Raw genomic sequence first — 14,579 nt, forward strand, 5'->3', positions numbered from 1 at the left:
TGAATAGGTACCTCTCAGGGGTGGCACCATAAAGCACTGTCACTGTCTCTCTGCATGCAGTAAGGGAAGCATCCCCGCGCTTCAGGAAGTATATATGATGTTAGGGATATTCATCTACCAGTATTATGTATTATTTTCTTTTTCACCATGGGAATTTATAAGATATAACTTCCTCCAGTGATGGCTTGATCTGTCAAATGCTCCTGCTAGTTTCGTTTGCTCATTTGAGTACAATCTCCTTCTATCTCAGTCTTGTCACTTAACAGCACCCGGTAAACGAAACATTAGAGAGAGGAAAAATCGTGGGAGGAGGGCAACAAAATAATTACTTTGCATTTTACATTTCCTTTATATTATTCATACATTTTTTTTTTCACTTTCCTAAATGCACATTTCAGAAAGCTTGTTTTATAATGTCATGCCTTAATTCTGTATGGATTAGTTTTATATTGATATAGACAGTCTTTCAAAAGGGCAAAGCTTCTCCAGTCCTGGAACAGTGATGTCACCATCCAGATGCTCTATTATGTAGCAAATAGGCAGAAAAAGAGGCTGCTGTGATTCAGAAGATGCTTTGTTATGAATTGCTTTATTGCATATCCAAAATTACATTAAATGTGCTAATTTAAGGAAAAAAGAGGTAAAGGAAATCAGATTAAATAAGTGGATGAAAAAAATGGATGTGGCAAAAGTTTGGTAAATAAACAAGAGTGGTATGGTGAAAAAGAATGTATTTTTACATTCTGTGTCAGCTCTACAAATCCTGCATCAGTGTACTGTCCTTTCAGACTTTTATGCCACAGCTCTGGAATGGAGAAATTTTCTCCTTCAGTGTCTTTCTTTTGCAGTATTTTATACAAGTTCTTCAAAATTTGTTTTCCTGAAATTTCATAGTAGTGTATAGCTGGTTCTGTGACAGGGCTCCTCCATAGGCAGGATGATAATTGGCACTCATCTTTCTGTGCAATCTTCATACTCTTTTCCTTTTGCCTGAATGTGGTATCCGGCCTTTTGAGGGTGCTTGCTGTAGTTTCCGACTCATCCAGAAGTCGCAGAACCCTTCAGGAATCTCCTATTTCATCTGGGAGTCTGTTTCAGTGGTATGGCACAAATACACGTTTTTTTAATTGATCTGTATTAGATCCGAAGTTGTGCAGGTGCGGGAACACAGGGCTACTGTTGTGAGATGAGATATTGTTTTGTTACAGATGCTCAAAATCAAAGACTACTCCTGCTTCTTCAGCTTTTCTATTTGTTCTACACCACAGGTTAGTTGTCTTAATTGTGAACATGTGCTTTATGAGAAGGCACTACTAGTTCAACACTCTGTTCATCTTTTAGTTAGTCTGAAAGGAATTACTATGCAGAGAAAGAGCACCATATTAAACACAAAAAATCCCCTGTTACTGTGGCCTGAAGGGAGATTATTTGATTTGGACCCTTATCTTTTATGCACATGTATTCTTCTAGCACTTAACAGTGTTTTGGGCATTGCTGAGACACATGGGGACATTAGGTAAGGAGAACATAAAACAGAGAGATGACCCAGCACTAATATTTCAATTGTGGACAGCAAAAAGGTGATCCTGTTGTTAAAGTACACAAACTTGAGTATTTCGTCAATAATGAAATAAATGAATCATAACAATTGTATTCGTGACAGCTTGCACAATGAGAAATGTGAATGCTAATTTAATTCAGTAAGTGCACTCATTAGCTTCTGGTAATTGTGGGGGTAGTATTTCTGTTGCTCACACTATTAGCATCAAAATGTGAAACTTTTCTTCCAGCACTCGGTGTTATTAACGACCTCTAACGGACCCGTTATAACAGAGACTTGGACCGATTCTCTGAAACATAATTCAGAATCATTTTGATAACACCACTTGGTACCGTTAAAAGGAAATTGCAACACCAGCCGTAGAACATTGTTGCAACAACTGAGCACTTCGTATCTCTTAAGCTCTTCTTTCATCTGTGCTTAAAATGTATAAAGTATGTATTTTATGAAGGAAGCTCCCATTTTTTCGAAATTAATCCCCAGAGAATCAAAGCTGTAAAATGTGTTCATTTTCTTTCTTTTCCCCCTTGTTAAAACCACAGAAACACCAACCTCTAAGGAATGAGATAATGGTTGTACTACCCAGACTTTTACACTAAACAAAACCTAGAGGTATATGAATGGCAGTAGAATAGGAGACTGCATGTGTGAGAAAGACTGGCATCCCTGGTGCATGGTGTGCTTCTGACTGGCGCTTGTGGCTCCTTCCCATCATCCATTCTTCTGACTTGCACGGTGTGTTGAGTGTTGTGTTTTTACAGCATGTGGACTTACTTGTAGCTGTGTGGACAATGGATGGATGCAATGTTTGTTGCACAGAACGGTCAGGGGGACAGTGGAAAAATACCTGTATTTGTTACTCTGTTATAAGGGCTTTTCTCTATTGCAGGTCCTTCAGTAGCATTTCTGCGACTCCCCATGTGATGATTCTATTTTAGTGGCTAGAAGTAGGCCTGATACCGTTCTGTCTCATCTATTCTTATTTTCACTTCCAGCAACCTGACATTCCCATCCTACATCGGGCATGATCCTAAGTCATAAACCAGTGAAAAAAAATGAAGTAGTTCTACACCTTTCCCAAGAATGTCCCTAATATTTGTAACTAATCTGTCAAAACCTACCAGTTTTTTATATACGGAACTATTAAAAGTTCAACGTAAAATAAATTCTATGAAATGTTTTTCTCCCTTTTAAAGAAATAAATAAGAGAATTTACCTTGTGCTAGAAGAGGGCTCCCTGTAGATGACTTTCTGCATCTCTAAGTTTTCCACTGGGACATTGTATTGCTGTGCAAAGTAGCAAAGAAAAACGAAGGTCCATAAGTAAACCTCTTAAACCACAACTGTAGCTATTGTCTTCAAACAATAATGACATGCTAGGTTTTTTTATATAAATGGGTGCTAGCTCCAGTGATGTATTACAAATTGTATCCACAAAATCCAGAATGAAATTGTTTTTTTTTAACCCAAACCCATTTTTTTTTTTTTTTAGAAATTATAGTTTAACAAAGAACAAGTAAATTATATAGATAACCTAAAAAAAGCCCAACAACCCCTCCAATCAGAATTGGCTTTATATTCTTCAGTAATAAATTGTTTTCTTTAATAAGATGTATTTGTTTTTTAAAGTATTTAAAGAGTGCCAACTTTACCATATAGATGCTCTCAGATAGAGAGTAGTGATATTTGCACTTGACTTTATCTAATAGCTATATACCATGGTCACATTTATTAGTGACTGCTGATATTTTTACCAACAGCAGCACTGTAAGACTGATTCTGTGAAGAATTCTTAGATAGCACTCATCAGTTTAATTAATAAATTATCTTAGCATGATTTGGTGCTTCACATGGGAGAAAGGCTTTTTCTATTTGTACATCTTGAGAAAGAGCGATATTTACATACGTAGCTTGACACGTATGTGGAACATAACCAAAGGAATTCTGGTAGGGTTTGCATCTAATTGATTTTTGTCCTGATTTTTCAGCTTCCTGGTTAGTTTTATGGTGGATGCCCGCGGGGGTGCCATGAGAGGCTGCAGGCACAACGGACTGCGGATCATTATCCCTCCGCGGAAATGCACGGCTCCAACTCGGGTGACTTGCCGGTTGGTGAAACGCCACAGGTTGGCCACCATGCCTCCCATGGTGGAAGGCGAAGGTCTGGCCAGCCGCCTCATCGAAGTTGGACCTTCTGGTGCTCAGTTTCTTGGGTAAGGGCAGCCATGTGGCCCAGCAGGAAATGTTCAGGGCATTTTCATCTCTTTGCACTGAAATGGTTCCTTTTTCAAGACTTGAACAGAAAAAAGATGTGTGTAACATATGGTAACAGACTGGCCATGTGAAATACAAATTGGTTGTTAGTTAGCAATTCACAATGCTTTAATGCCTTTTCCTTTGAAAACAGATACTTCAGCCACTATTGCTAAGGTTAATGTGCTTCGTTGATTATCATTATTGCTCAGTGTTGTGATATTAGAGTGGGAAAAAGAATCCCTTTGCAGCTCTAAAAGGCAGTTCATACTGTATTCAAATAATCTACATATAAGGCACGAATAGCACAGCACTGACCTAAAGCCCAAATATAAAGCCTGCTATGTATACAACACAAGTTACAGCCGCTTATTTTAGAGACCTGTGTTGTGTTATCTGCAATTTGGACTATCAGGGAAGCACAATGCCTTTGATTTTTCTGGGGTTGAAATTGCTAAATTAAGCAATAGGACAACCCTGGAATTTTCTAGCTATTTAGTTTGTCCTATGCTGAGAAAACCCTTAGAAAGATCAGATTTGTGTTTGCTGCCAAGCTCGTTTTAGCAATTTTCAGCTGAAAGCAGCAGTTATCCACACTTTCTTAAAATTTGTTTTACCAACTGTTGTCCATATCAACTGTGGCATCCAAAAGTGGATGATTGAAGGAACCTCTTCTGTTACAATAGATAGCTTCATTCAGAAACTGGAAACAAAAAAGTGACTCTGTAAGCTGCAATAGTTTAAATCAATTTAAAGACAAATCAGTTACTTTTAAATCCTATCATAACAGGCAGTCATCAGAGCCACTATCTTTGTTAGTACTTTCTCTAAAAGACGAAGCTTAGGGAGAGAAAAAAGTTGCTCTGTGGATTTTAACTGCCCACTGCCCACTGCTTATGGAGTGTGTAAGCAGAACATTCCCAGGACATGTTTTGATTATTTCCCTGTTGTTCTAATCTGGTGACAAAGCACGAGCAGTTCTGTATGACTGCCAATGTGACTCTGAGAGCAAACCGACCGTTCCTTTGGACAGACAGGATGCCTCTTGATATCACAGATAACAGCAAACAAGCTGGCTAATCAGATGCTTTGTACCACTTACTCTTTTCACACCTTGGTCACTTCTAAAGAGAAGCAGAAAGAAATCTAAAGACCCGAAGAAATATTGTGCTGCCACATTCAGCTGTTATCTTTGTCACACACAAACTGACCTGAAATATGTCTCTCGTTTTCTTTTAAATGGTTTCTCTATCTCATGAGAATGTCTCACTTGACAGACCAGGATACAGCATGGTTTTATTCATTCTCAGATCTTTCTGCCCTTCCTGCAAGTGTTTTTCTAGATGCTATACTGGCAGCGAAATCAGGCAATTACTGTACTGTTTGCAGAGATGCATTCTAAGGTCCAAATCTTGTTCTCATTGAGATCACTGCCAAAGCTCCCATTGTCTGCCCAGAAGCAAGACAGGTTCCTAAATTAACTACACTCATTTTGCTGAGTTAACCACCAAATTGTCATCGCTAGGACGGAACTTTATTCAGTGTACAGCCTAATTCCACTCTGTGGACCAGATAGTGGCACTGGCATTCTGGCAAAAAAAATACATAAAGTTTATTTATGTTCTTTCTTTCACTGCTGCTTTGGATGTACTCAGTAAACTTCATCTGCCTACGGCTCCTCCCCCACTTAATGAGGGAGAAAGCTTGGTCAGCCGAATCCTTCAGCTGGGGCCTCCTGGGACCAAATTCCTTGGGTAGGAGAGACTTGAAACAAATTGATGGATGCTGACCTCCCCATTCTTCTCCTCCTTCTGCAATATGATTTTTTTATGTCATTATGCCCATGACATAGTCCCTTTCTATAATTTGAAATTTTGTATACCTAACCCTTAGTGGACCATTTTTCAACCCTTGTGGTATGTGGTTTTGTTTTGGTGGTATGTTTGTATCTTTTTCTTGAAGTACTGTGGCCTTCATTTTTGTTTTGGCATGAAATCTTCCTAGTTATGTGCTTGATGTCTGTAGCAAAGCAACCTGGATTGGGACCAAAATAAAGGAATCTACTGTAAATTTAAAGATTTTTTTTGTATCAAGGACTAATTAATCAATAAGTTATATGTTGGATACCACCAGTGTAATAGAAGACATGACATTTACTATGTACATGGTAACCCGTGTGAGTACTCTAATTAGAGAAGTGTATATACAAATATATGTATAGTTTCTCTCTTATTTCTGAGAGTATGTATATATAAATATACATATGCTATATGTACACATATGTGTTGTATATGTGTGTGTGTATATATATGGACACATACATTGATACATATATTGGCATCTGCTTGTAAGGCAACAAGGCAAATTCTTATCTCCTATACTGAAATAGAAGCCCAGATGATCTCCTCACACCTCCTTTGTCTCTCCCGGAGTGTAAATCAGGAATAAATTCATTGCAATATATAGAGTTACAATGTAGTAAAATTGGCACAGGACGCAATTGCCTACTGATTGCAATGAAATTATTCTGATTTGCACTAGTATAAGTGAGATCAGAATTTGTCCCACTATTCGTATATGTTACAGTAGATTCTCTTTGAAATGAAGTTGCACAGGTTAACCCAGACAGTAGTGACAGCTAAAATGAGCATGAGTTTTTTATGAATTTCCAAAACAATTACCAAATTTCTAGCTAAGCACTATTATCTTACCCAATATCATTCACACTGTGGAAAGAGCTGAATGCACTTTTTAATCTGTCCTTTAGCATTTACTGGGTCCCTGTAAAAAAATCTGTGTTAGCGACCTACTAGTTTAGGATTATGCCAAAGTATTCCAGCAAAACAGGTAGAATTCCAGGTCACTTTGTAGCAGACTGAATAGAGTTGCTGTTAATCCAATTTCTTCCTCTCTCCTGTGTGCATTTAATGCGCTGTGCTGCTGTGCCAGGCCTGTGATTGTGGAGATTCCCCATTTTGCTGCTCTGCGTGGGAAAGAGAGGGAGCTGGTGATCCTGCGCAGTGAGAATGGGGACAGCTGGAAGGAGCATTTCTGTGAATACACTGAGGATGAACTGAATGAAATCCTGAATGGGATGGATGAAGGTATCCATTGTGACGTTATTTTTTTCTCTGCTCCTGCGTTACTTCTATAACTGGGGGTAATAGCATTTACCCTTTATTTAACACCTTATGTTTGGTCTGCCCTGAGACTTTCTGACACTACATTCTGCAGGTGCTTCATTTCAGTCGCACAAACAAATCCTACCATCACAAAGTTGAGAACAGATGCTGCTTAGGTTTTCTGCTGCTCCTTTTCATCATGTTGAACGAAAAGCTTCCATAGCAAACATCTTTCCAAAACAAGGCAATTATCATACTAATCCTTTCCAAGCAGCTACATGTGTGGGAGGAAATGTCACTCATGAGTACTTTTGTTTTCTGAGAGAACAGAATGGACTTGGGCTGTCTAGGATCTGCAGAATTTGTTATTAATTTTGATGGCTTTTTAAAAAACAACAAAAATAATAAACAAGTTAACTCACATACTTAAAGCTGAACTCATACTTTGATACTTTTTTCATTTGGAGTTTAGTTTCCTTGATGCTACTCCACGCCATAGTGTAAACATGCGAAGTAGAAAGGGGCTCTGACCAATCCTTTTGCTTGTTTGCTCATTTGGGGGATGTTGCCAACATGTTCTGAATTTGCTGTATTAAGCTCCCTTCAGTTAGTTGTCTGTCTGTCCGTCTATTCCTTTCTTGACTTCTCTGTTTTAGCTGAACTTAAAATACTGGGGTATGTTTCATTTCCCCCTTTGATTTCTAGATGAAATGCTTTTGTAAGTTGCAAGTTAAACTGTGAAAAGCTTGTGAATGCATTTGGAAGTTCACTGTGTTGTTTCTACAATGGTCTTCTGACCATCTTCTCTTTTGGCTTCAGTACTTGACGCTCCAGAGGAGCTGGAGAAGAAACGTATCTGCCGCATCATCACCCGAGATTTCCCTCAGTACTTTGCGGTGGTGTCCCGCATCAAACAGGACAGCAACCTTATCGGCCCCGAGGGAGGGGTGCTCAGCAGCACCGTTGTTCCACAAGTGCAGGCGGTCTTCCCAGAAGGCGCTCTAACCAAACGAATTCGCGTTGGCCTCCAGGTACAGTGAAGCAGTTACAAGACTTTTTTTTTTTTAATTTTTAAATTTAAAAAACCTTATTTGTACTGAAGAACCAGCATATTCAGCTTATCATGTTGTACGTTGCTGTGCAAACACCTTCTAGTAAAAATAATATTTTTTAAAAAATCCATGCAAAAGTCAAAGCAAGTGGTAAAGCTTTGGGTCTTCCAGTTAATTCAGATTTCTGTCTGTTAACTGTCTTTATGATCTTGGGAAAAGCACATAATTTTGGTGATGATGATGATCATGCTAGTGTAGGTCATAGAGCAAGTTCTTAAATGAAAGGCATTAAAGATGTACAAACTGCTGTAATTACTAGGTCAAATGTACAGATTCTCAGCATGAAATAAACCAGCCTAAGAGTTCACTACTGAAAGAGGGGGAAGCCTTCCCCCACCTCCATCCCCATCTCCTGCTGCATCCACAACTTACCTTTGCCAGAGACTGTGCTTGTTGAAATCCCCTGAGAACAGCTGAATATCTTACTAAAATAGTTCAGAACTTGTGCCAAAAGAACAATAACAACAACAAAAAGACAAGGGAATTTTGCTGCTGGTTAAATTAATTAAGTTAATGCTGTAAAGGCTCTGACAGGAACCAGGAAAATGGATGGGATGAGGAGGAGGGTATGGGAATGCTGAAAAAGGGAGGTCTCCCCTTCTTACTGGCAGGCAGTTCTGTCTGCAGATTTTCATGGGAAATTGTGCCATTTAGTGTAAAACCTGAAGGGTTTCAAGGCAATGTACAGACTCAGTTCTTTATATACTCGTTAAACTGTTTTCAAGTAACTATTCTATTATTGCTTTTGGAAAGGCTCAACCTATGCATACTGAACTGATAAAGAAGATTTTAGGCAACAAGGCTACCTTCAGTCCTATAGTCACACTGGAGCCCAGGAGAAGGAAGTTCCATAAACCCATCACGATGACGATTCCTGTCCCCAAGGCCTCCAGTGATGGGATCATGAATGGTTATGGAGGCGACACACCCACTTTAAGATTACTATGCAGCATAACAGGTAGGATGCAAATGCTAGAGCTTTCTTTGTGCATCTTAAAATTGTCATTCATTGTGGGCTGAATATGTTGAACTGACAATATATATGGAAATCTTGGTGAAAACATGACTGGGATGAGAGGCCATGGAAATAAACTACTTTCTAAACAATTTATAGCAGAAACAACATTTGTTGTTTGGACTAACAAGAGATGTGTAATATAATCATAGACTTTGGGGCTGGATTTGTTTGTTTTGTGTGGTGTGTTTTGTTTTGTTATGGTGGGTTTATTGTGGTGTTGTTTCTACTGCCTATAACTCCAAAGTTATTAGCCTCTCATTCAGTGTCACTTAGGAGGCAGAAAGAGCTCCATGCCTTTATTCTCTTTAGAAGTTAGCATCTTAATTTTCAAAGTGATTTCAAATACCAACCCAATGTAAGATGTGCTAATGGGTCATTCCAGAGGACAGGTGACCTTATAATTTCTTGCTGAAAAGTGTTAGTTAGCTGATGAAATAACAGAAACAGCTTCTGGTCAGCAAACAAGTATTTGCATTTTGAAGAAAACAAAACAATGCTTATTTAAATACAGAAGAATTGTCTCCTCTGTACAGAGGAATTTAAGTAGGCTTCTTGGAGGGACAGTAAATCTGCAAGGATCCTCTGGAAAACTGGAAAAGAATGCCTCACTAAAAGGAGAACGGAGGTGTTTCCTTTACAGGTGCTACTTGGTTTAAGGTTTGCATAAAGGCTGTTCCATGTGGTCAAATGCATATAAGAAGTCAGCTGTATATGCGAGGAGGGACAGACTCCCATTCTGATTTAGCCCTGGTTATGCCTAATTTTTCCTTTAGGTCTTCATAGTTGTTTTACAAACATTTGTAACTGCTCTTAAAAGCATTTCTATTTCTGTTTTCTGTCAGCGCAGTGTGATTTTAAGGTAACTGGAAACCAACTGGGTATTTTTCACCAAAAGGTGAGGCAGGGACCTCAGCTGCATGGGCCAAAAAGGAAGCTGGCAGCATCCATAAGAGAAGGGGCTGAAACATGTAATAGATGGATATGAAAGAAAAAAAACCAGTAGAGTCTAGAAATCATAAATTCTAGTTGTCACTATTACTAACATTATTGTTGTTTCCCAAGTGTAACAGTATTTGTTTAACTGTCCTATATATTTGGGCTAATTTTGCCTCACGTATGTGAATAGTCTAGAACAAACAAAAGTAAGTTCTAATAAATTACATCACTCCCCCTAAAATTCCAGCCTCTTAATATTTCTGGTGCCGTAATACAGGACTCATAATTTGAATATCATTTGTATTTGGGCACTTTGTTTTCTCAGGGGAAACCCATTCAATCCTATTAGCATTAGTGAAATAATGTGGACCTAAGGAGAAGGCATGTCTGGGATTATTACTGGTTTTCTAGCGATTGAAAACTATGTAAGAATATAAAATATTTCTTATAAGCAAGGAAACTGGAGACTTGCTTGGGTTTAATTTTTGTTTTAAATCTTTATCATTTCAGGAGGAACCACCCCTGCCCAATGGGAAGACATCACTGGAACAACCCCGCTGACATTCGTTAATGAATGTGTTTCCTTCACGACAAACGTGTCTGCCAGGTATCTGTGCAACAGGACATGAATTTTAGTGTTACTTTCAAGTGCATGTCTTTTTTTCAACAAATGTTTCCTTTAAACTATTTTAGTTTACATAGTAGAAGGAGCATAGATATTTTGTCTATGCTGTGAACCAATGGGGCAGGTATTGTGGAAGCCCTGAACCTCCTAACCCAGACAGATATGTACGAGAGCTGTAAGTACTACAGTCCTTACCAGATGCTGAAAGAAATTGATATTCCTGTTATTTTTACCTCAGCCATTAGTCCCTTACAGTCAGCACCTGCTATGATCCCAGAAATGAAGAAATGACACACTAATTTTTCTGAAATAGTAATCTGAAGGACAGTTCAATTTTCAGGTGGTTAGAAAAAAAATCTGATTCAATTTTGAATACTCCTTCTCCCCCAGAAGCAGAAATGTGAAAATTGCCATTGTAACAGAAATCCCTTATTTGGGTAGGTCATTGTACATCTTATAAAAGATGTTACTACCAGAATATCCAACAAATGAAGAAATCAAGCAGAAAGGTCTGTAGGTGTAACAAACCGTGACCTAGAAAAGTTTCTTCCAACCATCTTTTCTTGTGATGAGATTCAACTGCTGTCTTTCTGAAAACAGAATTTTGTATTAAAATAACACACATACATATATATATATATATATATGTGCATGTGTGTGTTTGTATGGATGGATTTTAGTTTGCATACTGTCCATGATTTGTATCACAGAAATGCTGAAAAATCTCCTTGTCTGTAACAGGTTATGCAGTCCATGACCTGGAAAGTTTTAAATTTAGGGCGTGTAGATTTGCAAAAAGCTACAAAAAAACCTCATATAACTTTAGAAGTGTGACTAGGCCTGTGAAAATTGATGAATTTCCTTCAGTGCAAATATTTAGTGTCTGGAGGAGATATTACTATGAGATCAGGTTTGCTATTTAATGAAATAACTTACTCAGTGTTAAAATTAGTTCAGCTCTTGCAGGCCAATCTACAGTATAACTTTAGGAGAAATAAGATATTATTTTTCTACACTTTCTCAGTTAAGAAATGGCTTTCTTCCTATTAAGTTGGATACTTTGCTTATATACATTTCTTGAACTTCTTTTCAGTTCCAACTAAACATTTTTCTTTAATAGCAGTGACCACAAGAGGGAGATCTGAAAGTGTGTTTTAGCTCTCCTCTGCCATCTTCAGTGTTCTGTTTAAAGGGATAAATTAAAGATTAATTTAAGAACCAGATGTGGAGACTAGATGCAAAGTTTGAGAGGTCAAAGTCCCTAAAATTGTGAAGCAGCAGGGCTAAGCATGAAATACAGCCAGGATGAGGGTGACAGTTTATGGAACAACTGCAATCAATATTAGTAGTGGATATTACCGAATCCCAATGATGAGATTAAAATTGATCACTATTGCTAATGTTTTGGGATATAGGCTGGGTCCCATGTAGAGATTTTAACGGGTTCCACCTTTTCTTTTTAATCTAAATGAATGTTCAGCAGACTACGCTAATCCAAACTTGATTTTCTCTGCAGTTAAAGTTAGAAAATGACAATTTGGATTTTTCGTATATTCACAGTCAGATGATTAATTACCTTATTTCCCCTTGGTCTAAAAGTGCATCTACCCTTTTACCTTAGAGCCCTGCTGAGAACCAGCTGATTCCTGACTGTTTGCTATTCACAATAACTTGCTATGTCTAGTTAAATCATTAACGATGGAAAACAATTTTCCCATTCATAGGATTGATTCTGTCCAAAATGAGCTTGGGAAAGAGTTACATTTGTCTAAAATACTTTCAGGCATAGCTGTTTTCCATTTTCTGAGCTGCAGCTTCTTAAATACTTTAGTATCTGTTTGGGCTTTTTTGCCCCTGGTGTATGATAGCAAATCATTTGAGCAGATGGTGGTTTCTCAGAGCATATACCCTCTCCAGTTTGAGTCCATCATAGCATAATTCTCCCACACATGAAAAGTAAAGTATCAGTATGCAGAGCCTTTATGTACCAAACATGCTTTCTCTTTTTCAAATGTCATCAGCATGTTTTTTAGCCAGTATGTTTGTTAAATGTTCTGAAGATAAGCAGAGCGTGAAATTCACTATTATTCAACTGCAGATGAGTAAGACCAGAGAAATCACACTTGAAATGTGTACTATGTGGGTTATAACACCACGTATTCTACAGTAAGTAATAAGCCCCCTGTAGATTATATCAGCTTTTGAGGTGTTTTTGACCTCTCATGACGTCCGTCTCTATACTACGGGTGTCAAACTCAAGCATGCTTTTCACCCACACACTGAATTTGATTCAAAAGAAATTGCATCAGCTCCACAGAGAAACTCACTGAAGTGATTTCTGAGAAAGAAGGCAATACACGTTACTTCTTGTAAAATGCTTGACGTGTTTCTGCTCTTATGTTTTGGGAGTAGAATTATTTTAAGTGAAAGCTGTAATCTTTGTAAAAGAGCAATTCAGTTGTCTTGACAAAGGTATAAGGAAGTTCTGTAGATTTTTTATTATTGGGGAATGTTGTCCTGGCCTGAATGGCCTAAAGAAGTGGTAAAGAACCTGTAGTTTTCAGTGGAGAGTCATTTTTGATACAAGGGGACTGTTCTGGAAGCTGAAGTTCTAGACATGTCTTAAGTAACTGTGTATGTTTGATAAGTTTTGAGGTAGGTTGTTCCAAGTAACATGTACTAGTAATAATTCGTAACAGACAGCTGTTATAGTAATAGTGTTAGTGAAATGAGACAAATTGTGACCTTACTCTGGAATCCTAAAGTATTTCTCTGGCATGGCGGTACCTGAATGAGAAAGCAGTGGCAGCTCCTGGCTTTGCACCATGCAGAGGAAGTAATTTATTCCCCTAGTATTTGCCTGTTGCTTTGAATGTGTTTATGTTTGACTTGTGGTACACGTGTTAGACTGGGAACCACTGGTGCAGGAGATTCAGCGCTGTATATTAGAAAGACGCTGTCAGTAAAATGGCACGTAAGAAACCACGATAAGAGCGTCAGTGGTGATCAAAGCTGCTGTGAGGCAAGGGTAGCAGGAATCTGATGTGGACACATCTGCTTTCAGGATCTTCAAAATATAATATGGCTCAAATGTAGAATTATATTTATCGCTATTCTTCAATATGCATGACAAAAACTTACCGCAAATATCAAAGTTAAAAGTCTTTGACTGAACTCACATAAGAATAATTTCTGATTTTGCATGCAGTGTTACACGGTGGACACAATAATTTACATTCACCTAAAGACCCTCAGTTTTTGATGTGGTATGTAAGGAATGTGCCACTAACCTTTAAGCTAGATTGTAGAAGAAAAACAAGTGTTTTGAGCAAGGAAGCTTTATATTTCACCTATTAGAGATAGAGGTCCGAGAACAGACCAAAGGATTAGCAACACATGACAAAAGCCATTTCAGTCTCCTGCTCCTCCCCAGTAAAATTCAGGAAACTTTCACAGCATCCCCGTCACGTCAGGAGTTTGTAAAGGATTCACAAACACCTAAGTGCAGTACGCTGATGTCTCCAGCACTTAACAAATGGGAAATTCTACGATGCCTAAGAAGATTTCAGGGAACTAAAGAAAACATGATGAAATTTCCCCCTCTGTAGTCTCACAATTTAGTCATAACCTGGAAGATATATGACAGGATCGGCATATGACTAGATACAAGCCATTTTAGTGAGATTTTTATGGGTCATTACTCTTCTGCGTCATCATACGTTTAGCAGCAACCAGCTGTCTAAAAGCACCTGTATTTCTCTAGATGAAAGGCACATATTGCAGAGTCACATTTAAGGGGAAATCTGAACTGTACACTTCCAGTACACCCTTCTTTACTAATAGTCTGCATAGAAATCAAATAATGATATGTGACAAACAAGAACAAATTCAGAGACTTTTTGGGTGGCTCTAGAAGAAAGCTGGTAAGTTCACAACTGAATTTATTCTAGAA

The 14,579-nt window shown here is 38.2% G+C and overlaps 1 protein-coding gene and 1 long non-coding RNA gene across 48 annotated transcripts in view; one reads left to right on the forward strand and one right to left on the reverse strand.

The window, feature by feature from the left end:
* ANK2 (ankyrin 2) overlaps window positions 1–14,579 on the forward strand; it is a gene marked incomplete at its 5' end in the record, with an annotated part of 366,277 nt that overhangs the window by 314,160 nt on the left and 37,538 nt on the right. For all 47 annotated transcript variants that reach the window (XM_082051544.1, XM_082051555.1, XM_082051526.1 and 44 more), the window contains 5 exons: window positions 3,550–3,774; window positions 6,764–6,918; window positions 7,756–7,967; window positions 8,802–9,006; window positions 10,513–10,609. In XM_082051544.1, coding sequence (XP_081907670.1) covers window positions 3,550–3,774; window positions 6,764–6,918; window positions 7,756–7,967; window positions 8,802–9,006; window positions 10,513–10,609 — 894 coding nt within the window. The remainder of the gene's footprint in view (window positions 1–3,549; window positions 3,775–6,763; window positions 6,919–7,755; window positions 7,968–8,801; window positions 9,007–10,512; window positions 10,610–14,579) is intronic.
* LOC309439250 lies at window positions 644–3,604 on the reverse strand. Its single transcript, XR_014183949.1, has 3 exons — window positions 3,468–3,604; window positions 2,778–2,848; window positions 644–1,176 (listed from the first exon to the last, which is right to left on the reverse strand). It is a non-coding gene; the product is annotated as an uncharacterized lncRNA (long non-coding RNA).

Source organism: Streptopelia decaocto (assembly GCF_964273445.1).
Source record: "Streptopelia decaocto genome assembly, chromosome: 4".
NCBI lineage: Eukaryota > Metazoa > Chordata > Aves > Columbiformes > Columbidae > Streptopelia > Streptopelia decaocto.